Raw genomic sequence first — 27,248 nt, forward strand, 5'->3', positions numbered from 1 at the left:
CTACTCTGATAGGTGAGCCAGGGTGGGGGAGGGGTGGTGGGATGGAGAGACTATTTGCTGCAGTTGCAAAGAAAGCCAAACCTGGCACAATCCGATCTACTGGAAGCATGGGTGGATTCCAGGCTTCCCATCACCACCACCACCTCCTGCCCCATCAGCTCAGCTTGGTTTGGTTTACCTTGCCTAAGTATTCGAACCTTACATATTTATCTCCATATTGAAACTCATACTTGCTTACAGTTGTTGGCGATGAAGCCCACCGCCAGTTGAAGAAAATGCAATAAACTTACATATTATAGGTGGGTATATGCATAATTCTGTATTTATTTGTATTTATTTATTCTGGTATATTATGTAAGTATATGCAACTGTATGCAATGAAATTTCCTTTTAATGTATGCTGATTAGTATACATTCAAAGTGACATTAAAGTTATTATTCTATTCTACTCTATTCTACTTGAATGATGTCTTTCCTGTCATAAAATTCCTATTCTAGTCTAGTCCAGTCCAGTCCTGTCCAGTCCAGTCCGTTCTTAATTCCTAATTCTATTCTACTCTACTCTACTCATCTAGTCTAGTCTAATTTATATTCTGTTCTATTCTATTCCATTCCATTCCATTTAGATTGTGTCATTTCTGCTTATTATCTGACCCAGTGGGACTAAAAGTTATTAAAATCAGGGGGAAACATGGGTGAAACAGAAAAGGCACATCATGAAACAATACTTTGTAATTGTAATTATTACTTTACACAATATATTTTATATTTTATTTCCATTAGGTGTTTTTATTTCTCTTGACTACCATATAAAGGTTAGATTACCCCCGCCCCGTTGCACTAAACAAATGTTATTTTAACCATGGTTTGCTGCATATACAACCAACCACTGAGAAGGAAGGAGGGAGGGAGGGAGGGAGGGAGGGAAGGATAGCAATAGCAGACATATACTGCTTCACAGTGCTTTACAGCCCTCTCTAAGCAATTAACAGAGTCATCCTTTTGCCACCAACAAATCGGGTCCTCAATTTACCGACCTTGGAAGGACGGATGGCTGTGTCAACCTTGAACTGATCAGGATTGAACTACTGGCAGTCAGCAGAATTAGCCTGCAATACTGCATTCTAACCACTGCATACCATGGATGGATGGAAGGGAGGGAGGAAGGAAGGAAGAGCAATAGCACTTAGACTTGTATACCACTTTAGTGCTTTCCAGCCCTCTCTAAGCAGTTTATACAGTTAGCCTCTTGCCCTCAACAATCTGGCTCCTCATTTTACCCACCTCCGAAGGAAGGAAGGTTGAGCCAGTGGGACTCGAGCTGCGGTCAGGGTCCAATTAGCCTGCAATCCTGCATTCCAACCACTGCGCCACCCCGGCAGAAGAACGCTCTTTCCAAAAGCCCAGAGGGGAGGGGGTGGACGGGGAGGGGGCGCCCCGCAATTCCCCCTCCCTCATTCCCTCCCTCTCTGCATCTCCAGCAAACTTCCACTTTCCCACCGGGGCCGCCTGTAGGGAGTTTCCACGGGGAGAGACGGCGTCTGATTGATTAATTCCTTAGCTGGAATTCCTCTTTCCAAAGCGGCGCACGGGGCGCGGTTGTTCTTGACCAACCCAGCCTGGCCAGAGGGCACCTAGTTGGGCAAAGCTGCCCCGAGGCGTCGCAGCTCCAGATGGGATTGCGCAATCCTCACGCATCTCCCCTCGCGTCTCCTGAATTGCCCGGGGCGGGGGCGGGGCAGGAGAGGGGGCGGGGCTTGACGTGGGTGTGTCTCGAAGAAGCGGAGAACAATAGGCAAGCCCCGCGGTGGGCGCGGGCCGGGCCGGCAGATCCACCAATCAAACGCTCCCACCGGCTAGTGGGCGCGGCTAAGGGGGAGGTGGCGCCTATATAAGCGTGCCGGATCGTCGGATCGTCCTTCAGTACTTGGTGGGCATGGCCGCTCGCTGTTGCTTCTCCCGGGCGTCGCTGCGCGCTGCTCAGTCCTTCGTCGCCCCGAGCCGTTCGCACTCTTCCCCGGCTGCGGCTCCTGCTGCTGCAGCGCTCCCGGACCAGGATGCCGTCCCCACCGACGCGGTCCCCGCGCACGGGACGCACCTCCGCCAGCACCCGCCGCCGCCGCCCCAACCGCGGACGGTGAACTTCTCCGATGCCCGGGAGGCTTTCCGGAGCAAGAGCAGCGGCGAGCTCCTGCGCGGGCTGCTCGTGCTCCGCCTCTGCGCCCTGGAGCCGCTGGTGCAGCGCTCCGAGCAGGTGAGCGGGAGATCCGGCCGCTTCTTCCTTTCCCGGAAGAACTGAATGGCCGCGGGGGGGGGGGGGGGGGAATGGAGAAAAGGGTAGAGCTTCCGTCTTCAGATGCAGTCTATCGGCATAACGGAAACGGGGCTTTTGCCTTTTGTTTAAAATGAGGCTGGTGTTGTTTTAGACGCGAATTTCCCAAAGGATGAAAAAGGAAACGATGGATATGGAAGAGATCGGACTGCCATTTCTTCAGAAATAGTGTAGGGTCTCCTACTTGGGCGCGGGGGTTGGACTAGATGACCTCCAAGGTGCCTTCCCACTCATCTGTCAATCTGTACCCTAGGGCTGTTAAGGACTTGGCACACACCTCGCGTTCGTGTAACGGAGGAGCGTTAACGTGCTTGTGGGAACTCGGCGGGTGGTTGTCCCCTCCTTGGGAGATTTCTAAGAGTGTGGGGGGGTCTTCTACGGTTGACTGGATCCCCGGGACATTCGTGGGGTTGTTGAGGAGATCTTGGGCTGTCAAACCGAGGAGTTTAAGTCCCCAGAACTACAGCAGTTGGTGACCTCTGGACTTTGCAGACAGCTCAAAGGAGCAGTGAGGAGTTTGGAAGGAGCAACTTTAGGATGGAGTTCCAAAATGCAAAGCTTGAATCTTCCTTTATCAGCACAAATAGTGATGGCTCTGGAAATTATCCTTCCTAAGAAACTGGGGAGTGTTTTTTGCAAAAGAATTAACATTCTTTGGGGTTCCAATTTTGTTAATCTGTAATCTCAGAGGAATTCAATCTCGTGACTCCCAAGGCTGGTTAAGGCCTCCTGAGAAATGACTTGCACTTGGGTCAAAGATGGCACATTCTTCCCTGCAGGAGGCACATTTCCACCACCTCAAGGGTTCATTCAGAAATACTGGACTGGTCCAGGTTCCAGTCTGGGGTGTAGAGTAGAATAGAGTAGTCAATTCTTTATTGGCCAAGTGTGATTGGACACCCAAGGAATTTGTCTTTGGTGCAGATGTTCTCAGTGTACATAAAGAAAAATAAAACAGCATACATTCCTCAAGAATCATAAGGTTTTATGGGGAAAGGGGGTAATAGGACCAGTGTTTACTCTGGGGCTGCCTCTGGGGAGTTTTAAGTGAGAAAGCCAGCCCTGTGACTGCTCCCTCTTTCCACAGTTGATGCACCTCAGCCAGAAGCTGCTGGGCCAGCAGCTCTTTGAGAAGCTGATGAAACTGACCTTCTATGGGCAGTTTGTGGCTGGAGAAGACCAGGAAGCCATCAAGCCTCTCATCCGGCGCAACCGTGCCTACGGCGTGGGCTCAGTGCTGGACTACAGCGTGGAGGAAGACCTGACCAGCGAGGAGGCCAAGAAGAAGGAACTAGAGTAAGAGACTAGTGTGGCAACAGGCAGCAGTGAGGGAGGGCTGCGCTGTGTGCCAAGTGGTGCCCATCCCCTCCGCAGCAATCATTTGGAGAAGTTGAGGTCATAGCCCATTACATAAGAAGGGGCATGACAGGGGGGCGGGGGGGAGCGTTGGCTTACGGAGGAAGGCTGGTTTGGGGGAGGATTGGAAAAGAGGAATGATGTAAGGAGGACCCCAGCAATTAATCGACAGGAACTATTCCAATGATGTGTAACAATAAGCAAGTTTGCCGTGGCCTTTGCAATCTCTTGGGTTCGGGTTTCAGTGATGAGTCGGAGTGGAGCCATGAGCTGCTGGGGCTTTGAGACGTTCCTCCGGGATCTTTTTCTCCTTCCCACAAGGCCACAGGGTGGTGGGGGAGGAAGTGGGGAGCTGAACGCCAACCCTGCAGTTGGGGGAGGCTATCCGTTAGATGAGTGGAACCGGTTAGACCAGGGGTGTCAAACTGGATTTCATGCAGGGCTGCACCAGGGTTATGTTGGACCTTGGGGGGCAAAGGTTGGGTGTAGCAGGCTCGACATCACTCGTGTCAGGGGCACCTGTGATGGCCCGAGCACTCGGCCAGCGAAAACCGGCTCCTGATGTCCATTTCCAGCTGTAACGGCCTCCTGCAACCCTCTTCCAGCAAAAATGGGCTCCTGATGTTCATTTCTGGCTGCAATGGCCTCCTGCAAGCCTCTGCCAGCAAAAACGGAGCTCTGTTTTTGCTGGCAGAGGTTGCAGGAGGCCGTGGCAGTCGGAAATGGACATCAGGAGTCCCATTTTCATTGGCAGAGTCACCAGGGGCTGGTCCCTCGCTATTTCCAGGTTTTTCCTGCGGACTGGATCCAACCCACGGACCTTGAGTTTGACAGTCCTAGTTTTACACCAACATGTCTACGAAATGGATCTGCATTGGTGCTTCCTTTACAACTAATTTGGAGGAAGAGCTTCAGCACATGCGATGCGTGTCCTGCCCATTTTTTCTCTCTGCCTTTTCCTCCAGAATCTGTGAGGTTCTTCTGCATCACTTGCAAAGCAATCCCAGGCTGTTCTACAAATGATGCTTTAAAAAAAAAATTGCAGCTGCCGTCCTGGCAGCTCGTGCTAACTTGCCCAGAGCGATACTTGTGAGGTTTAAAACGAGAGCATGTGCTGGCCTATAGCATTGCAAGTATGAGGAGAGCAGGACAGGGGGTCCCAAACGTGATGCGGAAGGGAGGGAGTCCCTGCAAATTTTATTCCACTAGTTCAGGGGTTCCCAAGGAGGTGTGTGTGAGATGTGAGACAATATTCCAGGGGGCGCGAAAATGTGGGTTTAGAAGTTTCAAAATTATTGTGTATGTGCATAATTATATGCATATAATTATTTACTTTTTCAAGGGCTGCGAAAATATATCAGCATTCTAGGGGTGCAGGGTATAGAAAAGGTTGGGAACCCCTGCACTAGCTGATGCTGACTGTAGGGGGCAGCACTCATTGTCATTTTGAAGCTATGAGCCAGTGCTGTCCAAAGATATTTCTGTAGGTCATGTGGCCAGCATAACATCACAGAGTGCTGTTTCCTTCCTGCTGAAGTGGTACCTATTTACTCGCATTTGCGTGCTTTTGAATTGCTAGATAGGCAGGAGCTGGGCAAAGACAGGAACTCACCCCGTTGTGTGACACTTGGTTTCAAACCCCGGCTGTCAGATTTCCATCGGACAATCCAGGAGTCTTAACCACTGAGATATTTCATTGCCCTAAATGCAATTGGAGAGAGGCGGTTTGATATTTTCCTGCCCAACAGATTCTTAAAATGAAATTATATTGCGGGTAGAGGGTAGAGCTGGACTTGGTTGATCAGGATAATTCTCCAAAACAGAAGAAAGGAGGAGAGACCAGCAGTAGAAAGATCAAGTTTAAAAACGGGTCAAGTTAGAGCAGAGAGAAAAGCACCAGGATGCCTCCCCCCTCAGGGCATTCCGTGATAGGGAGGGACAGCTGGGCAGCAGCAGAAACTGAGCTAATGAAGAGAAGGACTGGGTGACAGTGTTGTGGCCTATTGGCCCCTCCATCAACCGAATCGGAGGAGGAGGTATGGGAGTTAGGGCCAGCATCAAGGCAACCTGAGAGCTCCAGGGGGAAGAGGTAATGGAGCTGGCAGAGAGAGAGAGAAAGAGGCAGAGCCTGGGCCATCCATCAGCCCTCAGGTGGAAAGTCAACAGCCCCCAGGTCTGGAGATGGCTGATGAGGAAGAAGAGGAACAGCTGGGTCCAGTGCCTGACACACAGATCCACAGAGGAGAGGAGAGCAGTGGAAATCTATGGGCCGGTCCTTGGGACAGAAGAGCTATCGCTGCTAGCGAAGCCCCACCCTAGCTCTGGGGATCAAAGGCAGGGGATGGAGATGAATAGGTGTGGCCAACAACTATTCATCTCCCTGCCAGACGTACTTGTTAGCCTGCAGCGAGAGAGAAACTTTTTGCCACGCTGCTGGGATTCTGAGTTAACTTCAGAGGGTTTGCCATGTTTGGGGAGCTGGGTCAGAACAGACAGCTTCTTCCAATTTTCTGTCTCGGAGAAAGAGGGGTCAACCAGTTCTCCAAAACACCAGAGGGCAGGACGAGAGGTAACGGATGGAAACTTACCAAGGAGATCCAACCTAGAGCTCCATCACTGGAGGTTTTTATGGGACAGCCATTTCTCTGGCGCTTGAGCAGGGAGTTGGACTAGAAGTGTCCCAGCTATGTTTTTTTTGCTGTGGGGCTCCCCATAACTTGCCTTCTCCCCACCCAGCCTCATGTTGTGAAGAGGTTACATAAAGGGATCAGGGTTTCATCTTTCCAGCAACATAACATGGCAGATCTCCAGGAATGCTGGCAATGTTGGCCTGGTGAGAGAAAACACCCCTCCCCTAGTCGCAGAAGGTCTGTGGGGTACTCGGGGTCACCTCCTACCTCTCAGCCCAAGAGCTGATTGGGTAGAGGGAGAAGATTTGGATCCTAGTTCTTCCTCATCCATGGAACTCACTCCCCCCACCCCCAGTCCATGCTACCACTCGGTGGGCCAGACCAGGAAATCCACCCAACAGGAAGGTTAGGGAAGGCGACGAGGACTTGACTGGAGAAGGGCTGCAATGACAGAATCTTGCCAGTCTGATTCTGCTGGGTCTCCTCACTCGTACAGTGAATTAGTGTCTACCTGAGCCACCTCCACATATTCTAGATTTTTAAAAATGCTTCGGCCACTTTTGCCTAGGAAGCAGTCCCTGCATTTCTCGGTCAAGATTGTCTTCCTTACTCTCTTGAATACCTTATAGGGTGGTTGTGAGCCAAATTTGGTGTGTGCAGGTTTGGAGAGAGCAAATGCATATTCCATTTGTATGTCTGCTCATCCCACTGAGGGACTCTGTGCCATGCTGAATCCTGAAGGAAATAAAAGGTGCAGGGTCAAGGTTATATGGTGCAGTGGTTAGAGTTGCAGTATGGCAGGCTACTTCTACTGGCTGCCGGCTGCCTGCAATTTGGCAGTTCAAATCCCACCAGGCTCAAGGTTGACTCAGCCTTCCATCCTTTCGAGGTGGGTAAAATGAGGACCCAGATTGTTGGGGGCAAAAGGCTGACTCTGTAAACCGCTTAGAGGGGGCTGTAAAGCACTATGAAGCTGTATATAAGTCTAAGTGCTGTTGCTATTTCCCTCCCTCCCTCCCTTCCATAGTGTACAGTGGTTAAGAGTGCAGTACTGCGGTCTACTTCTACTGACTGCCGGCTGACTGCAATTTGACAGTTCAAATCTCATCAGGCTCAAAGTTGACTCAACCTTCCCTCCTTCCAAAGTGGGTAAAATGAGGACCCAGATTGTTGCGGGCAATGGGCTGACTCTGTAAATGGCTTAGAAAGGCCTGTAAAGCACTGTGAAGTAGTACATAAATCTAAGTGCTAGTGCTATATGCTGAAAGCCACCAACAGACCATTTTGGAGGATGTGATCCCTGCCCCCATCTCCAGAAATAGTAGGCACAAGAGGCAAATGCTCACCCACTCAACACCCGAGTAATCCAAAGCCAAGCTATCGTATTTGGTAGCCCAGTTCTCATCCTTTGCAGAGATGAGTGGAAAGGGGGAGTGATTTTTTCCTGTCTTCTAGAACCCTAAAGCGACCAAAGAAGAGTCAAAACTCTCACTCCATGTGGCCTTCCTCAGTCACCAGAGGGCATCCTGTGACCCTCAGCATTGTGGGAGGAATATGTTGTCCACTTTGCCCCAAAAAGCCTGGTGGGTGTTTGTCAGGGGACTGGGTAGGTTCCCTTCCAGTCTCTAAGGCAGAGTCCTCGACTGTGGCTGTTTTAAGATGTCTGGACCAACTCTCTGAATTCCCTAGCCAGTCCTGCTGATATCCACCCATCTCAATCAGAATAGGGCTGGAAGGGACCTTGGAGATCTTCCAATCCAACCCTTGCTCAAACAGGAGACCCTATACCATTTTAGACAAGTAGCTGTCCACTCTCGTCTTAAAAACCTCCAGTGATGGAGCACCTACAACTTCTGGTGGCAAGCTGTTCGATTGGTTAGCTGTCATCACCGTTAGGAAGTTTCTCCTTAATTCCAGGTTGCTTCTCTCCTGGATGAGTTCCCATTATTTCTTGTCTTGCTTCTGGTACTTTGAAAAATAAATTGTCCCCCTCTTCTTTGAGGCGGCCCTTCAAATACTGAAATGCTACTGCTATCATGTCCCCTCTAGTCCTTCTTTTTTCTAGACTAGCCAGACCCAACCTCTGCAACCAGTTTTAGTCTCAAGGCCTTGGATCACCTTCGTTGCTCTTCTCTGCACATTTTTCCAAAGCCTCAACATCTTTTTTACTAATGTGATGATCAAATGTGCAGTATTCCAGGTGTGGCCTTACTAAGGATTTATGAAGTGATACTAATACTTTGCATGATCTTAAAAAGCGGCCACAGTGGCTCAATGGCTGAGACGCTGAGCTTGTTCAGCGATTTGAATCCCTAGCGCCGCATAACAGAGTGAACTCCCATTACTTGTCCCAGCTTCTGCCAAACTAGCAGTTTGAAAGCACATAAAAATGCAAGTAGAAAAATAGGAACCACCGTTGGTGGGAAGGGAACAGCGCTCTGCCATGCTGGCCACATGACCACAGAGACGTCTTTGGACAGCGCTGGCTCTTCGGAGATGCACACTGCCCCCTAGAGTCGGGAATGACTAGCACCTATGTCCGAGGGGAACCTTTACCTTTAAAAAGCGACCTGGGTTGAGAAACGCAGCTGCTCCAAAAGCTTGCTTGAGGTCACCCCTGGATTTTGCTCGGTGCCTCGGCTGCCCCTCCCTTTGGTGCCTCTGGGCACAACTTGTTCTGCGCATTTTCGCTTCCTGTTTGCATTCTCCCCTAGAGCCGGGCTGGTTTCCATTGGAATCTGGAAGCAGGAACTGATTAGGGAGGGAGGGAGGGAGGGAGGGAGGGGGCCCCCTTGGGAATTTGCTTGCGCCCGGCCCAGGAGGAAACCCGAGAGGGTCTTCGCCCTCTTTGCGTCACAAGGCGCAGTGTTGTTTCTTTGTGGGACACAGTGTGTTCCTCGTGACTTGCCAATGAAACAGCCTTCCGCTTTGCGATTGGCTGAGGGGCGACATGCCCCCTCTCCCAGATTGGCTGCGGGGGAGGCAGATTCCTTACGCAAGAGAAGCAGCTGCCAGAAACATGTGCGAAGCTGAGCTGGAATCCGTCTTTGTCCTGCTCCTCTTCCTGCCTGGCCAGGTGAGATCAGTTAATCCGGCTCTTGGCAAGCCTGGTACTCTGTGCCATCTGATCTCCAGGAAGGCAGTTCAGGGTTTGTTTTGCAAGCTTCCATTCATTTCAGTGCATGGGCTGTGCCAGGGAATTGGCCTTGGTCTGAGGATCACAATCTGGTGATCTTCCCCACCTACCAATAAAGGAGAATATTTATAGCCCAGGGTTGAAATGAGGTGTCCTTGGTGCTCTCTGAGCTTGGTGGTTTTCTTGCAGACATTTCATTTCATGCACTGATTGTGTTACCTAGTTTGGGTAGAGGTATGCCTAGTGAAAAGAAGAACTAGGGGTAACGCGATAGCAATGTTCCAGCATTTGAGTGGCTGCTATAAAGACGGCGGTGGGGGTCAACCAGTTTTCCAAAAACAAGACAAGAAATAATGGATGGAAACTACTCCAGGAGAGAAGCAACCTGGAACCAAGGAAAAACTTCCTAACAGTGAGGACAATGAACCAGTGGAACAGCTTGCCACCAGACGTTGTGGGTGCTTCATCACTGGCGGTTTTCAAGAAGAGACTAGACAGCCACTTATCTGAAATAGTATAGGTTCTCCTGCTTGAGCAGGGGGCTGGACTAGAAGACCTCCAAAGTCCCTTCCAGCTCTATTCTGATTGATTGATCTCATTACCATGCGGGGGTGGTGGTGTTAATGTCCATTTGTCCCAAGGCTGTGCTGATCTCCGGCAGGACTGAGCAAACTCTATGGCTTGGCATGGCCCCTGTCGATTCCACAGTCAGTGCATATATACAGTGCAGTGGTATAAGGTCTCCTGCTTGAACAGGGTGTTGGACTAGAAGACCTCTAAGGTCCCTTCCAGCTCTATTCTGATTGATTAATCAAACACCTGCAAGAAAAACAATCAAACTCAGAGAGCACCAAGGACCCCTCAACCTTGTCTGAGCTGGAGATGGGCTGAATTAAGGGGACTTTCTGGAACAGGAGTCCCCCGTCCCCCCCCCCCCCCCGTGGGCTACCAAGGGGCACTTTGCAAAGACTTTCTCTCCCATCCTGTCAACTTTGGGGAAGTTTTGTCTTTGGAATGAGCTTGTCTAAAGCCATCCATTCTTTGCTGTTGTTTGTTTAGTTCACAAAACCTCCTGGGAAATTTGCATTTTAGGTCTTAAGTTCTTGATTAACTGAATCGGTTAATCAAGTTTAACTTGATTAGCTTTCTCTGTCACTTTTCTAGGCAGCTTTTCCTGCCCCAGAGTAAATACAGACATGCCCTGGCACTGACAGTTCCTGTCAAAGGCCATCAGACACTTAGTGACTTCTGGGCTGGAACTTCAGCCGGCATTCCCTGCCAGGTTGCTGGGAAACAGACACACACAACCTTTACTTACCTTGAAAAGTAGGCACAGCTCATTGGACTGTGGAAAAAATGCAAGTCACAGCTATATGGTATCTTTATAACAACCAAAAATGACGGGCACACTTGGGGATTTTTGGAATTCATTGACAAGGTGTCATTTAAAAAAAACAAAACAGAATAGATTGGCTCAGGCCTTAATGGCCTATTGACAAAAGGGGGGGGGTGAATTTCTGCCTCCCTTTTAGGGGAAATATTCTGCCCTTTTAATATTTCCTAAAATACCTCATTTTCCTAGGAGAGGGTGGGTGCTAACTTCCTACAACTGCAAAGCCCACCTATTCTGATATTGCCAAATGTACATGTAATGAAGACTGGCAGACCCCAGTCCTAACTCTTCCGGTTGCCTCTGGCCAGCTGTGATCCCCTTGTCTGGGCTGCATTCAGTGCTTGCAGAGTGACCCATGGCAGAAAGTAAACGTTTTCTTCCTTCCTTCCTTTCCCAGCTCCTGCGTGTCTGCATTTGAGAAGGAGACAGGCAGTAAGTAAAGTTGCTGCGGAATCCTCTGGCCTCTTTTAATGTCCCACCACTTGTTTGGGGGTCTCCGGTCTGCCCTGTGGGGGGCCTCGTGGCTTTTTGCCCTGGCAGCCAAGAGGCAACATTTTTTCTCTGGTTGCTTTTGACCAAGGAACCCAAAGGTGCTTTTGGCAAGAGGCAACTGGACTTTTTGGTTTGTTTTTTCTTTTGAAGACATTTCGCTTCTCACCCAAGAAGCTTCTTCAGCTCTGACTGGATGGTGGGAAATGGAAGGATTTATACTCCTTGCAGACAGCTGGTCATTTGCATCCTTTTAGAGGGTCCTTGAGGCCACCTGGAGGTTGAGCTGTATAGTCAGGGTCACCTGAACAGCCCTCTCTCAACAGAGGGGGAGGGAGATGACATCTATATCTACAACACAATCCTTTCAGCTGTTCCAAGAAGGCTCCACGTCCATTTTCACCACTTGGGAAAACTCCAAGTGGCCTCCATGACTCTCTAAAAGGATGCAAATAACTAGCTGTCTGCAAGGAGTATAAATCCTTCCATTCCCCGCCCTGCAGTCAGAGCTGAAGAAGCTTCTTGGCTGAGAAGCGCAACGTCTTCAAGGAAAAATCAGAAAAACCAGTTGCCTCTTGAAAAAAAAAAGCATCCTTGGGACAACCAGTTCCTGGATGATGGAGAATCTCCATAGACATTTCACCACGAACTGCTGACCAGGGAGCCCCGGAGGACGCTGTAGGACCAGAGGCCCCTTTCGGTCTTTTCATGGCACGTCAAGGGGTACACACACCCAAAGTGGTGGGGGCCCAGCTCTTTTCCAGGGTGAAGGGGGGATTTCTGAACAGTAAATGGCTGCCCTATTTGTTCCTTAGCTCCTCAAATGTGCTCAGAGAAAAACTGGCCCAAAGGGCTAAGACTGTGATAGCGAACTTATGGCACCCATGCCAGAGGAGACACACAGAGCCTTCATTGTGGGCATGCATGCCCTTCGCCAGCTGCTCTTCTGGTTTTTGCTTTTCTGGTGCTGGAAAATGGCTGGGAAACAGTCCAAAAAAATAGGGTGGTTTTCAGGCTGGTTTTGGCCCAAAAATGGTCTGAAAATGGCCCCCCAAAATGGCCAGAAAACTGCCCAGAAAATGGCCCAAAACAGGCTGCTTTCAGGCTGGTTTTGGCCCGAAAAACAGCTGAAAAAATGGTCTGAAAATGGCCCAAAAATGGCTGGAAATGGCTCAAAAAACAGTCTGAAAATGCCCCAAAAATATGTATGTGCCAGCCAACTGGTCTTTGGATTTCTGGCACTCTGGTGCGCGCATATGCACGTATGCACATCCTGGTTTGGCCACTCAGTGCCAGAAAGATTCGCCATCACTGAGCTAAGAGATTGGCCCTGGTTCCTTGTGAGGGGCTCTGGAGTCCCCAAATGGATGCCTCTCCTCCAGGCTTGGTCACCCTTTTGGCCTGGCTGACTTTGCTCCCACTTATGAGTGTAAGCAGATTAGGCCATGTGGGAGACCACAGAGAGAGAGAGAGACAGAGGCAACCAAGTTAAACCATTATAATTAACAAGGATGGTCACAACCAGCTTTCTTGGTTGAGCATTTCCTAAAATCGCTTGGAGGGAAGGGGGCTTGGTGTGGCTTGGGGTGCGAAGTGGCTGGAGATTCTGGGGCTAAGGGGGCTCCCTTCCCTGCTGGTTGTCCTTCCCAGAACAGAGAGAGAAGCGCTATAGTGTCCATCACAAGTTTGGGGACCGGCGGGATGGTGTCACTGGCGCCCGAACCTACTTCTACGCCGATGAAGCCAAATGCGACCGGCACATGGAAACATTCCTGAAATGCATCGAGGCCTCAGGTGAGCAGCTGAGCAGACTTCAGGGGGGGGGTCAGCCTCCCCCCAAATCGAAGGTCCTTCCTCCCACGAGATGGGCATAAGGGTGCAGGACCCCTCTGTAGAACCTGTCTTCCAAGCTTCTAGGGCAAACATATGGCCCTAGATGATGACCAAGGATCAGGCCAATGGGGGAGAAATGAGGAGCTGCAGTCCATGCAGACCTTGGGTTGTCTCCTCCACTTTGACTGCCCTCAAACATGTTGCCGGCTTTCTTGGCAACTTCCCTGCTGCTTTTCAGTTCTGCTAATGGAAACCAATCTGCTCGGAGGAGATCTAGATCAGAGGTCTTCAATCTTGGCAACTTTAAGACTTATGGACTTGGGAGTTGAAGTCCACAAGCCCTAAAACTTTGCTGGCTGAGGAACTGCAGGAGTTAAAGTCCACAAAGCTTTGCCAGCTGAGGAACTCTGGAGTTGAAGTCCACAAGTCTTAAACTTGCTTAGTTTGGAGAGCTCTGATCTAGATTGAGGGAGTTCAAGAGTCCCGGCTTGGCGTCACTCTGGGTTCACCTGTCTCAAGGCTTCCAGAGAGCCAGGGTGGCTCCTGACCTTCCTGGTCCTCAGGACAGGATGGCTAAAGTGCTCCTGGAGAGGAGATGCCCCTTTGGCTGATGATCTTTCTGCACCCGAAAGGCCCCGAGCACTAACTCTCTTGTTTTTTAGGAGGAAGCTCAGAGGACGGTTTCTCTGCCATCAAGCTCACAGCGCTGGGGAGGCCGCAGTTCCTGGTATGTGATCACCTCTGGATAGGCCGTGTTTGGTTTCTTGGCTCCCTGCTTGCCCCATCACCGTTTAGCTCGGGCCTTCGGGTTAAGAAAGACCCCGCAAACTGCCCGATGTGGCTCTGGCAGTGCCTCTCCCTGCTGGCAAAGACAGCAGTGGGGTCCCCTCCATGGAACAGGGTCAACACTAACCATCCCAGTTGGCACATTCTAAACAAAAGTGAAACTTTATCGAAAGCTCCATGTAGGAGGTACAGCAGAAGCAAAGTTGGTTCTGAGGTTTTCCTGTGAAAACCGGCGTAGGAAAACTGTCAAGAGTTTGTTGCATAAATTCAAATCCAGAAGCAAACACAGATAACTGATGCAACAGGATTCATTAACTTCTTCATATACATAAGAATAGATGAATAAATGTATGATAAAACACAAGGCAGGAAAGTTACAGGCAAACACAAGCAGTTAGTTTCATTTTAGCAGACAAGCCCAGACAGGTTGCTAGTTTACTTCTCAGAGCAGCAGACTGCTTAAGTTTCTGCTTCAATTCTCTGCACAGACTCAGATCTGTTTAAGCTCCCATTGGCTGACTTAGTTGTTATGCCTATTCATTGACTGACCTTGTTCCCACATCTCTCCCAATCATGAATATTTTAACAAAAACATCCCTTTTCTTCCCTGGGCCTCCCGCAGTTCATTGTCCACCAATTACATGCTGTGCTTTTGTTTGGGGAAAATGTTCTGTGCCGTTGGAACAGTTCTCGGAGTTTGGCCTTGGTGGATATCTCTTCTCACAAGCAACAGAAGGCTCTTTTGCATTCCTCAGTTCTCCCCCCTTCCTGGGAATTTACCACCACCCCCCCAAAAAAAAACCTCTCATATGCGGCGCTCCCAAGGTCCGTTTTCACTGGCAGAGGGTTGGCGGAGACTGCGGCAGCCGAAAACGAAGCTTGGGAGCCCATTTTCACTGGCAGTAGCACTGCAGTCCAGTCCTCCTTTGTTTCTAGGGTAGCCCCACGGGCCAGATCTAAATACCCTGCAGGCTGAATCCAGCCCCTGGGCCTTGAGTTTGACACTCCTGTTCTAGTGCTTGTTGTGGTGACTGAATCCTAGATCCCCTGGGGAACCCTTTGGAGACCCTCCTCAGGAGGGCATCTCTGGCCAAGCCCCTCCTTGCATCTCGATATAGATAGCCAACCAGCAGGCACTTCATTCCTGTGAAAAGGCCAGGCTTCCTTGGGGCTTATTGTTTGAAAGAGTCCAGTTTCCATTGTTGTTGTGTTTTAATGGACTCTAGCATCCAATTTGCATTTAAAAGTTGGGGGAGGGGGGAAAGTACCTGCTAACTCTAATTTTGATGAAATGGCCGTGGGACTTGGGTTTTTAGCAGACGGGATTCAACCACTGTGGATCTTAATGGAGTCCCTCAATTTAGAAGGAGCATCTTTTTAAAAAAAATTAAGTGGTGCAGTGGCCTAGAGGTGGAGCTCTCGCCTCACAATCAGTAGCCTGTGAGTTCGATCCGCAGTAGAGGCAGATATTTCTCTTCTCTGGTTACAATGAGAATATATCTGCTGAACAAAACTCCGCATTGGCAAAAGGAAGGGCATCCGGCCATTCAAAAACGCTGCTAGCTCCATTCAGTTGCCCAGACTCCACCCTGCAAGGGATTATGGAGTCGTTAAATGATGATAGGCCTTTTGGGAAAAATAGGGACCAGAAATAAAGACCAGAAAATGAATTATTTTCTGCTTCAGGAGAATCAGATGTTTCTCTCTCTGGTCACAATGAGAATATATCTGCTGAACAAAACTCCACATTGGCAACAGGAAGGGCATCTGGCCATTTAAACACTCAGCTAATTACCCAGATTCCACCCCACAAGGGTTTATGGGATTGTTAACTGATGATGATTTTTTAAAATTTCTTTGCTAGTCCAGGACAATAGTTTGCCTTTCCTCATTGATACCTAAATGCTTATCCGAGAGGTCTTGACCCACCAAGGTCCAAGGCCCATCCAAGGTTCCTGGTCAATGCAGGGGACGTTCCCTGGACTGACCAGACCTCTCAGGGATGTAGGGCAGATGTTTTAACTCAAGACAGGGCTGCTCACTCGGTCTCTGCTTGCCTCCAGCTGCAGTTCTCGGAGGTTCTGGTGAAATGGAGAAGCTTCTTCCACCAACTGGCTGCTGAACAGGGCAAGGTGGGCTTGGCAGCTCTGGAAACCAAGCTGGAGATAGAGAAGCTGCAGGTGAGTTTCTGATGGGGGGGGGGGGTTAACAAAACAGAGTTGTCTAAAGGAGACCAAATTTCTGCATTGAGAGAAAACACCTGTTGGAAAACAGACACAGGAAGCAAAAGTAGAATGGTCTCCTTTTGATTTGACTGCATTTCAGGTTTTAAGTCAATATGTTGTTGTACCAGTGAAGAGATCCCTACAGAGGAGAATGTGATTAGGAAAATATTAGAATGTGCAGAAATGAACAGATTGACCGATTATTATACAATTTGGGAATCTTTTTACTGGTGGTTAGAGAACAGACACAAGAATTAATAGTAAAAGAAGTTATCTAAAGTATAGAAAATGTATTAATAGTCAATATAACTAAGAGATTTCAATAAATTACAGTGGGGATTGTTATAATATTAGATACTTAAGGTATTGGAAATTAAGCTAAAATGAGATTAACTTATGAATGATTGCAGATTTAAGTGTTGGCGCAAAATATGTATTCCCAGACAACACACTGGTTAATGGAAAATGGATTGTTGGTGTGTATGTATATGTGTATGCGTACATACACACACACAAACATATATATACATACATACATACATACATACATACATACATACATACATACATATATATATATATATATATATTTAAAGTCACAACCCCTGGTATGCCCAAATATGGGAGGAAGGTCACACTTCCACTCTCTGTCTTCGGCTCGTCACAAGAGACCATCCAGACAGAAACCCAATATTTTTTACTGTTGCCTTTTTGTTACATTTGTTATATACACATACATACATACATACACACACACACACACACACACACACACACCATATTTTTTGGAGTATAAGACACTCAGAAGTATAAGGTGCACCTAGCTTTTGGGGAGGAAAACAAGGGGAAAAAATCTGCTTCTGTCTCCTAGCAATTTGCCTCCTTGCAACAAACAGCAAACAGTACAGACAATATACCTGCTTGTAGTGTTACATTTCAGACTATACTTGTATAGATACTATTAAAATTGATGTGGCTTTCTGGAAGTATACATTAATTAGCACAAAAAAAAATCTGCTTCTGCCTCCCAGCAATTTGCCTAGTAGAGCAAACAGCAAGTTTCCCTTTCAATTTCAGAATGGGCCTCCCAATCATCAGCTGTTTCAGGCTGCTGGGATTGCCATAGCCTATTGCAGCCTCCGCAAGCCCCATTTTCCCCATTGGCTGCAAGGAGGTAAATTGCTGGGAGGCAGAGACCAAAGGGTGGGTACGGTGGGTGGGCACAGCTACATTTGGAATATAAGATGCACACACACCCTCTTTTAGGGGAGGAAAGGTGCGTCTTATATACTCCCAAAAAGTATGGTGTATTTTTTGGCGTATAAGACACCAAAATATATATAAATATATAAAGAATTAAGAACTGATTGGGCACTGCAGGACTGAAGGGACTCTCTCTGGTTTTGGCAGGAGGCCCTGGCCAACCTGGGGATTGCCACCAAAACTGAAAGCCAACAGTGGTTCGCGGGCGAGAAATTGGGCCTGACGGGGTAAGTGCAGTTCAGCTGGCTGGTTCTGGCTTCCATGAGGACATCGGCCGTATTATTGGGGGAGGTGGAAGAAGGTAGGTCATTTGTGCATTCAGGTCCTCTCTTGGCTTCTCCAAAGACACATTTGTGCTTGAAAACAATTAGGGAGATTCTCAGTCATCCAGGTGTGTCAAAGGTGCTTTTCCAAGAGGCAGTTGGACTTCCTGGTAAGTTCTCAGAAAGTCCAGTTGCCTCTTGAAAAAGCACCTTTGGGACAACTGTCTCAAAACGAAGCAGGAGAGGAGGCCCTGGGGTGCACCGGTGTGCGGGTTGTTTCTGCCAGCATTATAGCCAGTTCAGTGCGCTCACAATTTTGCTTGTGCATAGTTGCCTATAAATAACTCTGCATCCACAGAACATTAAAAAATAGGGAGGGAACAGTTCAGGGGCATGGCAGGCCTGGGTCACTGCTGGTTCCGGCGACCCAGGCCGGCATACCACTACCGATTCGGCCAAACTGGGCCGAACCAGTAGGAACCCACCTCTGCCTGGGTGATGGAGCAGCTTCCTTGCAAAGAAGCAGAAACAGGGTGGCTTAGGGAAGACAGACAAGACCATGGAGATGAGAGCCAACCTCCCTTTCCCCCAGTCTCAACTTCTAAAGCTGAGCAGTGGGCGACTCTGGAGCAGTAAGGAGCCCCTTCCCCCCAATTGCGAAATAGCCTCGCGGCCATCAATTGGGCACCTTCATGGGACAAGACGAACCCACAGAGGAAAAGGCCCACCAGGTGTGATGGCTAAACATTATGCAGCCCCTCCATTCACCAGAGCTTGACTTCAATCTCTTTTCTCAGAACGGTGGACTTGCTGGACTGGAATAGTTTGATCGATGGCCGGATGGAGATTTCCAAACTTCTGCTTGTCCCAAACCTGAAGGTAAACACACCAGACCTTCCAGGAAGTCCTTGGTGGTGATGGAGCGGGTGGGGAATGTAGTGGTTTTGGGAGACTTCTGGATCGACATTGGGACCACATCTTTCTTGGTTTAGGACAGTGGCTGCTTTAAGGGGTGTGGTCTTCAATTCCCAGAATTCCCCAACCGGCATAGCCTTGAAGCTGCCATGGTTGAGAAATGTTGGCTTTAGGGAGCTGCAGTTTCAAATTCCCCCCCAAATACAGAAAGGCTGCACATTTTTTCCCCCTGCCAGGTCGCATTCAATTCAAGGATTCACAGTCAGAGTCAATTATGTGTTGTTCTCTAAATATGCTAGTCCTCAGTGAGTTGTCTATACACACACACACACACACACACACACACACACACAGCCCCTGGTAAATATCAGGCTACAAAAATCTGTAGAGGGATGTTCATTAGTTTCACAATATCTGTGAAGCAGATTCACAGCATGTAGGATTGGTGGTTTATTTATCTTTAAATTTTATTCACTAAATTGATAACGCCGCCCGTCTCCTATCAAGCAACACTTGGCACGCGTGTAATCTCACCTCCGCAGCTGAGTAAGGAGCAGGGTGGCACCTTCTCTTCCCCTGTTCTGAATCGGCTGCAGAAAATTCATCATTTGGCCAGGCTTGGCAGCTTCTAAATATGTCAGGGATGATTCCTTGAGCCTCTGCTGGAAGAAGATAATGGACAGAAGAGATAAAGGACCAGGATGCTCTTTGGCTGGCAGTTGGGAGCATCTGTGGCTCCCTCCTCCCTTCCCCCCACCCCCCCTCCCCCTTGTTCAGAGCCACCGTTACAATGACAAGCCTATTTAATTGAGAGACGAGCCCATTGGCTGATCTTTCAGTGGCTTGGACAGCGTGATGCCATTGGGGTAGGGCAGGGTGGGCAGGATCTCCTGGAGAGCCAGCCCACCATCCATCTCTGGGCTGCAAGGGCAGGGCAGGCTCTTTAAGGCCGAGCTTGGTTTTCATTATCGCTGTGCAAAAATTAGACCTGGGGACTAGATTTGAGCCAATCAGGTGGACCCATCAAAGTTCCAGGCATCAGACATTTGCCTGCAGAGGGTGTGCTGTCCCACTCGCTCCCATGCACACACAGTGGTTTAGGGGGTTTATTAATATTCCTCAGCAATTCCCTTCACCAAAAACCCAGAACTATTTCAATGAAGTCCAGCCAAGAGCACATGGAGCAATGGCCAATGAGTCCACAAGGCACTTGAAAGTTTCCCAACCAAGATAATCCCCAAGACAAGAGGGTCCACCAGGCCAGAAGAATCAAGAGCTCACAAGACACGACCCAAGGTCAAGGCAAGGTGGTCAATCCCAACAACCAGGAAAAATGCAGCTAGGAAATGAATACTTTATTCCCAGCATCATCTCCATCCACCTGCTGTGCTAAATAGCCAGCTTCTGCTTCAACCCATCACCTCAAAAGTATTGGATTAAAATTTGGAAATGGATACAGCAAATTACAGAGAAACAAATAGAATATAAACTGGAACTCTTTCTGCTGGGATTAACCAAGGGGAAATATAGAAAGAAAATTAAATACATACTAATACCCATGTTGACTACAGCCAGATTAATGTTTTCCCAATGTTGGAAACAGAATAATATTCCCCCAGAAGAATTAGTGATTCAGAAAATTCTATATTGCGCAGACATGGACAAATTAACATTAAGATTAAAGGATAAAGAAGAGTCTGAATACTATGAAATTTGGGATAATTGGTATAAATGGTTGCATAACAGGAATAAAGTTAATTCAGCCAAGAAACAATAGAGAAATGTATAGAACTGTAGATGAATGTATTTAAATATAGAAGTGATATAAGATTAATATTTCCAGGTATGATGAAACAACAATGTTAATGGGATGATTGTAAGATGTAATAGAGGGGAAAACAATAAAAATTTGATCAACCCAGAAGGCAGTTCCTCCTCCTCCTCCTCCTCCTCATCATCATCATTGACTGGCTGCAGCTGGATGCTTTCCCCACCTGGAGCCTCAGGTGGTCTTGCTGTAGCTGTGCTCCAGCCAAATCCCCTCAGCTGGTTGTTTAAAGCCATTGATCAATTCCCTTTCTGAAGTGACTGGGACTAGTTTTATCTTCCTCCAAACTGACATCTGGAGAGGAATTTGGGGAAACATCTGGGGGAGTCATCACAGGAGGGGCACAAACTGACTCCAGACCCTCCCCCCACCCCAGATTGGCCTGGCTCCCTTTAGGGATTCAAAACTAGCAGCTGGAATGATGAAATAACCTCAAGCTCCACATTTATGTCTGGAAATACTTTCTAATCTCATCTCTCAACCTTCCCAGACAGGCCAGCTTGAGCCGCTCCTCTCCCGCTTCACCCAGGAAGAGGAGAGGCAAATGAAGCGCATGTTGCAGCGCATGGACATCCTGGCCAAGGTGAGACACTCCTCCCCCCCCCCCCGGCCCATAGCACTTTTTGCAGTACGGTGACCAAAACGAGATGCAATATTCCAGGTGGGGCCTTACTAAATATTTATAAAAAGGTACTAATACTTCATTTGATTCTGATGCCCTGTCTCTGTTGATACAATCAAGGATGGCATTAGCTGTTTTGGCTGCTGCTGCACACGGCTGGCTCCTGTTTCAGTGATTATTAAGAGCTAATCACCATCTTTTACTCTTCCTTTTTAGAAAGCCGTCGGGGTGGGCGTGAGGTTAATGGTGGATGCAGAACAGACCTACTTCCAGCCGGCCATCAGCCGCCTCACCTTGGAGATGCAGCGGCGATTCAACCAGGAGAGGCCAGCCATCTTCAACACGTATCAGTGCTACTTGAAGGTGGGATTTCCTGGTGGTCTCCTACCTAAGTATTGATCAGGTCCAACCTGACTTGCTTACGAGCCCAAAGCAGTCATCAAACTTCCCCCTTCATCCTCTACATTGGCCAAAACAGCTGAACAAGACAGGTTGCACTAATGGATGACAGGAATCATCATCATCATCTTTTAATGACCCTTGCGGGGTGGAATCTGGGCAACTGAATGGAGTTGAGTGTTTACTGGCCGGATGCCCTTCCTGTTGCCAATACAGAGTTTTGTTCAGCAGATATATTCTCATTATGCCCAGAGAGAGAAATATCTGTCTCTGCCTAGGATTGAACTCATAGCCTTCTGATTGTGAGGTGAGAGCTCCACCTCTAGGCCACTGCACCACTCTAATGGTTGACAGGAATGCTGGAGGAAAAAAGGCTTGAGATATATTGAAGATTGAATTTATTTATACGGAATTCTAACTGGTATTTTTAACTAAAGAATCCTAAATCAGATCATATTGAAATGTTCATTGGGATCAACAGAATATAAAGATCACCCATCCTTTAATATCTGCCAGAGCCCTTAGACGTATATGTCGCTTCACAGGGCTCTCTAAGCGATTTACGGAGTCAGCCTCTTGCCCCCAACCATCTGGATCCTCATTTTACCCACCTCGGAAGGAGGGAAGGCTGAATCAACCTTCAGCCGGTCAGGATCAAACTGCTGGCAGTGGGATGTTTGTCTGCAATACTGCATTCAAACCACTGACCACAAAGGGAGGGAGGGAGGGAGGAAGGAAGGAAAATAGCAATAGCACCTAGACTTACTGTATTTTTCAGAGTATAAGACACACCAAGGTTTTCAAGAGGCAAATAAAAAAGAAGTTTTTGCACTCTGCAAACTTCCCAAAAACGAGCCCATTCCCCCCCCCCAAAAAAAGGCATGAATAGCCTTTAGGGGGCTTGCAGAGTGCTCCTGGGGAGGGGGCAAAAACCAGCAAAAAACGGCCCGATTTTCATTTTAAAAAGGGGGATGGATAGCATTTAGGAAGCTTATACAGTGCTCCTGGGGGCTGGGGGGAGGTAAAATTGAGCAAAACATTTTTTGCTCATTTCTGCCCTCCCCAGCCCCCAGGAGCTCTCTGAAAGCCTCCTAAAGGCTATGCACAGCCATTTTGATGAAGGGGGCGGGGTTTCAGGAGGCAAAAAATGCTGTATTCAGTGTATAAAACGCATCCAGATTTTCACCCTCTTTTTTGAGGGAAAAAGGTGTGTCTTATACTCCGAAAAATATGGTATATACCGCTTCATAGTGCTTTATAGCCCTCTCTAAGCGGTTTACAGAGCCAGCCTCTTGCCCCCAACAATCTGGGTCCTCATCTGACCCACCTCAGAAGGATGGAAAGCTGACTCAACCTTGAGCCTGGTGGGATTCGATCTGCTAAATTGCAGACAGCTGGCAATCAGCAGAAGCAGCCTGCAGTACTGCAGTCTATCCACTGCGCCTCTTGATGTGCTTCTTGATGCTGGAATCGAGCAGTGTGGAGAGGATCTTCCTCCACTAATATAAAATTTAGTTAATTTTTAGAAAGGAACAGATCTCAAGGTCTTTAGGTTATAACTGCCAGGAGAATCCTGTTTTGCCTTGGAAACCTTCAAGGTACAATTGAAGGCACATTCTCAGGCTCCTCTTCCTCCTCTTCCATCCATCCAAACAGGAGGCCTATGATAACGTGACCATCGATGTGGAGCTCTCGCGCCGGGAAGGGTGGCATTTCGGAGCCAAGCTAGTGAGAGGCGCATACATGGAGCAGGAACGAAGCCGGGCGTCTGAAGTGGGCTACGAGGACCCCATCAATCCAACCTATGAAACGACGAGCGAGATGTACCACAGGTGGGGAGAAGTCGGCTCTGGGTTGTAAGAGGGGAAGGGACACCTGGCAGGCCAAGCTGATCCCTTCATCCCTCTTTCCTGCAGATGCCTGGACTACATCCTGGAGGAGGTTCGGCACAGCCGGAAGGCCAACGTGATGGTTGCTTCTCACAATAAAGAGACGGTCAAGTTCACCCTTGGCAGGTAGTGGTCAGTGTGAGGCCCACCAACCCATCTTTTATATATATATAACATTTTATTTATTTATGTTGTATGTTTGCATACAATTCTGATAATAATATTACCATTTAAGTCGGGGGGGGGGGTTCAGCTACTGCTACTGCCGGTTTGCTCAGGGATGCGCTGCGCACTTGCGCACATGTGTAGTACTAAAAAGAAGCTCATGTGCAGAAAGCAAGTTGGTGGCCCCCATGGCACCGCCGAGAAAACCGGTTCGGGGGCGTAGCAGACTGAGCTACTACTTACTCGACCGGTCCGAACTGGTATAATTGTGTATGTATAGCAATTATAATACCATGTTTCCCCCAAAATAAGACAGGGTCTTATTTTCTTTTGACCCCCAAAATAAACACTTGGCCTTGTTTTGGCGAGGTCTTATTATTTTTGAGGTGCAGGAGGCAGCGAGCCTGGTCACCTCATGGCTGCTGCTGTGTTGTGCATCACTGGGCTTGCCACTCTTTTTGCGACAGCCATTAGCGTGACAGAAAGAGCACGGTGGCTAGGGTTGTGGGAGCAGCGGTTAGGTAAGGGCATGTGGGGTGCATGCAGGGGTGGGTTCCTGCCAGTTCTAACTTCTTCTATAGAAGAGGTTCCACAAATCTACCATGCCATTTAGAACCGGTTCCAGCTCCTGCCCATCTGCATCACGCTTGCCCCGTCCGCTGCTCACTGATTGGCTGGCTCACCAATGGTCCCCCCCCCGCCTCTAAGAGTCCTATCTAAATCTTAGTCTTAAAGCTGTCAAGTTTGAACATCCCTGGTTTTTTTTTTTCTAAAAGGTTAGGGGTGCCAGGGTCTTGTAACTTGACAGACTTGTGTGCTTCAAATGCCAGAGTTTCTGAGCCTGTAACATTTTGGTTGCTAAGCAAGAGCGTTGTTAAGTGGGTTTCACCACATTTTACAAGTTGGCCACGCCCACTCAGTGACATGGCTGGAAAGCCACTCCCACTCAGTCACATGAGTGCCAAGCCACTCCCACTCAGTCACATGGCTGGCAAGCCACTCCCACAAAGTAGGCCACACCTACAGAATATTTGAAATCCACCACTGGGTGCATGGGACATTTTCCCCCCTCCCTTCCCCCCCTCGCTTTACCTCATGCTGTTTGCACAGCAACCAACCAGAGGAAATGGGGGGGACCAGTTGTGCATAAGTTTAAATATTTTCAAGGAGGGCTTATTTTAGCGCATGTACTCAAAAGCCCGATTGGGTTTATTATCCAGGGAGATCTTATTTTTGGGAAAACAGGGTACGTTCTATTATATTTCAGTATACATAATATTTTCCCAATTTCTATTTTCTACTTATTTTTTCTAACACTTAATAAAATAACCACCCTGTTAAAAAAATTCTATATCTATCCATCATCTCTTGCCCTTTTTAGAGTTTTAACTCTTAATAATTTTTTGGATGAATCTTTCCTGCTTCTCCTCTGGTACCTTGCAACTCCTTTTATCGTGTTTATTTAAATATTTCCTCTGCCATGGCATCTGTCTCTTGCTGTTGGATCTCTAGAGCAGTGGTCACCAACCTTTCTGACCTCAGGGACCACTACATTCATAATTTTAAATCCTGCAGATCACTAATATGATCTGCCTAATGATCGGCTTGGTGGGCATGGCTAGGTGGTCGCCTCGCCAGCCTCTACTCACCCCTCCCCTCCCAGCCACTCCTCCCCTGCCTGCCCGGGCTCCTTAGGGCCCCAACAGGAAGCAGTTGTTGGAGCTAAGCAGCCACCATGAGAAAGAGTTGGCAAAACAGCTCAGTTCAAATTGGATCTGGTCGAGAAGGAGGCTCAGCAGAAGCACCTCACTGAGGACTAGGAGCATAGGCTTTCCAAGCAGAGGGAGGGCCTGCGGGAGTGCAAGGCCAGGTACCGGCACCTGGAGTCTCAGCAGGCTGAGTTGGTCAGCCAGTTCCGGGCCATGATGCAGTCCCACTGGAACCAGGCCCTCTGGCTCTTCGCCACCAGCGGCCCTTCCCCCCAGCCTTTGTCCAAAGCCCCTCATCAGGAGACCGAAGCAGACCCCAAATCAAAATTTCTGCCCCCCCTCTGACCCTCACAAAAAGACCCCAAAGGGGGAGACTCTCTGCAGCAACATAAGCATTCATGGCACATGTCCAGCCCAGGGGCCGTAGTTTTAGGACCCCAGATTCAGTGCAATACAGAAAATGCCAATAATTTTTCTTCAGTAGGTGATCGCTGCCCTGGAGCACCCATCCGCAGTTCCCCCATCTGATGAAGCCTGAATTCTCCTCCTAGAATTCTCAAGCCAGGGCCATCTTGCCCAGGACACTCTGCAAGATGGTGTCTGCACACCTGGAAGGGGGGTTGGCTATTCTTCAACATCTGGAGACTGTCCGGGGGTTGTCTTCTGAAATCCTTTCTTCTTTGCAGGATGGCAGACCTTGGCATCCACCCCTCGGAGAACAAGATCTACTTTGGGCAGCTCCTGGGCATGTGTGACCAAATCACCTTCCCTCTTGGTAAGGCAGGGCTTCCGTAAGAGTGATGTGACTCTTGGCCAATGGCGGAGGGCAGTGGGGGGCTGAGTTGAAAAAGGTGCAACCAACTGACTTCTGAATTCAATCCCCCCTCCAGGTCAAGCTGGGTTCCCCGTGTATAAATACGTTCCCTACGGCCCCGTGAAGGAGGTCCTGCCTTACCTGTCCAGGAGAGCCCAGGAGAACCGAGGCCTCCTGGCACGGGCAGAGGAGGAGCAGCAGCTTCTCTGGACTGAGCTGAAGAGGCGCCTGTTTGCGGGGACCCTCTTCAACGTACCGAGCCCCCCTTGAGTACTTCTCCCCTCGGCCTCGCACTGGGGCAGCTTGGACAGGGACCCCAGTCGTGGACGCTTCCTTGCAGGCTGACCGGATTCTCTCTCGCCCGGTGCCAGGGTGGCACAGCTTTGGGGAGGGGGGGGCTGGCAACAGAAGCCCCGAGTGTAGCAGCTACTCTAGCATTACAGGCCTTTGTGGCACCTGCCCCTTGCCATCTCCCAGATTTGACACCGAGTATTCTGGAATCACCTTCTCTTTGTCACCCGTTTGCTCTTCCACTTGTCCGTCTCTGGGATGAAGGTGGCTGTACCAATAAAAATTCTTTTCAGAAACTGCTGGAGTGACAGCCGTGTTGCAGAAGAGCCTTTTCCCAGGACAGTTGCTGAATGTCCGGTTGGTCTCTGGGTGAGATCACCCCCTCCCCCTTTTCTGAGGTTTGCAGCTCTTGCAAAACCACAATCTACTTAGCCACAGTTTATTAGTGAATCGAGCAGGTTTGCAAGGGCTTAGAAAGGAGTACGATAATTATCAGAGTTATCATGGATTAAACAAGGTGCACCAGAGAAATCTTAGTTTGCTTTGACAACCGAGCTAGATTACTGGAGGAAGACTTTAATAAGGAATTGGGGAAAATGTGGACACACCCTTCTTGAATAACTTGAAGAAGGTACGATTGAGGGATTGGGAGTGGGCTGAGCTACTACAGCCAGCCCATGGTCCTTAAGGGAGGAGAGATGCAGGGGGTACCCGGGGTTCCAGCCTGGGCCAAGGACTCGTCAAGATCTCCATAAATGTCCAAGATGAGAAATAGAGGGATTCTTATAATGTTTGGAGATGATGCAAACCTTGGCAAGAGTGGGTTGCACCAGAATACAGGCTCGAGATTCAGAAGGTCTAGATAGACGTGAACTCTGGGTCCGATCTAGTTGAACAACCGGTTCAGTGA

At 48.8% G+C, this 27,248-nt stretch overlaps 1 protein-coding gene across 1 annotated transcript; it reads left to right on the forward strand.

The window, feature by feature from the left end:
• Positions 1-1,910: 1,910 nt before the first annotated feature.
• On the forward strand, positions 1,911-26,637 carry LOC116516866 (proline dehydrogenase 1, mitochondrial-like). The gene is made up of 14 exons (XM_032229511.1): positions 1,911-2,254; positions 3,420-3,628; positions 11,245-11,279; positions 12,987-13,130; positions 13,832-13,896; positions 16,019-16,135; positions 17,591-17,670; positions 18,504-18,585; positions 20,940-21,032; positions 21,288-21,434; positions 23,127-23,302; positions 23,387-23,485; positions 25,920-26,008; positions 26,124-26,637. Exons 1-14 carry the CDS (start codon positions 1,937-1,939, stop codon positions 26,315-26,317), a joined length of 1,848 nt encoding a protein of 615 aa, XP_032085402.1. The 5' UTR covers positions 1,911-1,936; the 3' UTR covers positions 26,318-26,637.
• Positions 26,638-27,248: the final 611 nt, after the last annotated feature.

The sequence above is a fragment of the Thamnophis elegans genome, chromosome 13 (assembly GCF_009769535.1).
Source record: "Thamnophis elegans isolate rThaEle1 chromosome 13, rThaEle1.pri, whole genome shotgun sequence".
NCBI classification, from domain to species: Eukaryota; Metazoa; Chordata; class Lepidosauria; order Squamata; family Colubridae; genus Thamnophis; species Thamnophis elegans.

Excerpts from the sequence above, each read along its gene's own strand:
- LOC116516866 (XM_032229511.1), top strand. The coding sequence starts at position 1,937 with ATGGCCGCTCGCTGTTGCTTCTCCCGGGCGTCGCTGCGCGCTGCTCAG. Across the intron at positions 13,131-13,831 it reads GAAATGCATCGAGGCCTCAG|GAGGAAGCTCAGAGGACGGT; the intron begins GTGAGCAGCTGA and ends CTTGTTTTTTAG. Across the intron at positions 23,303-23,386 it reads ACGAGCGAGATGTACCACAG|ATGCCTGGACTACATCCTGG; the intron begins GTGGGGAGAAGT and ends TCTTTCCTGCAG.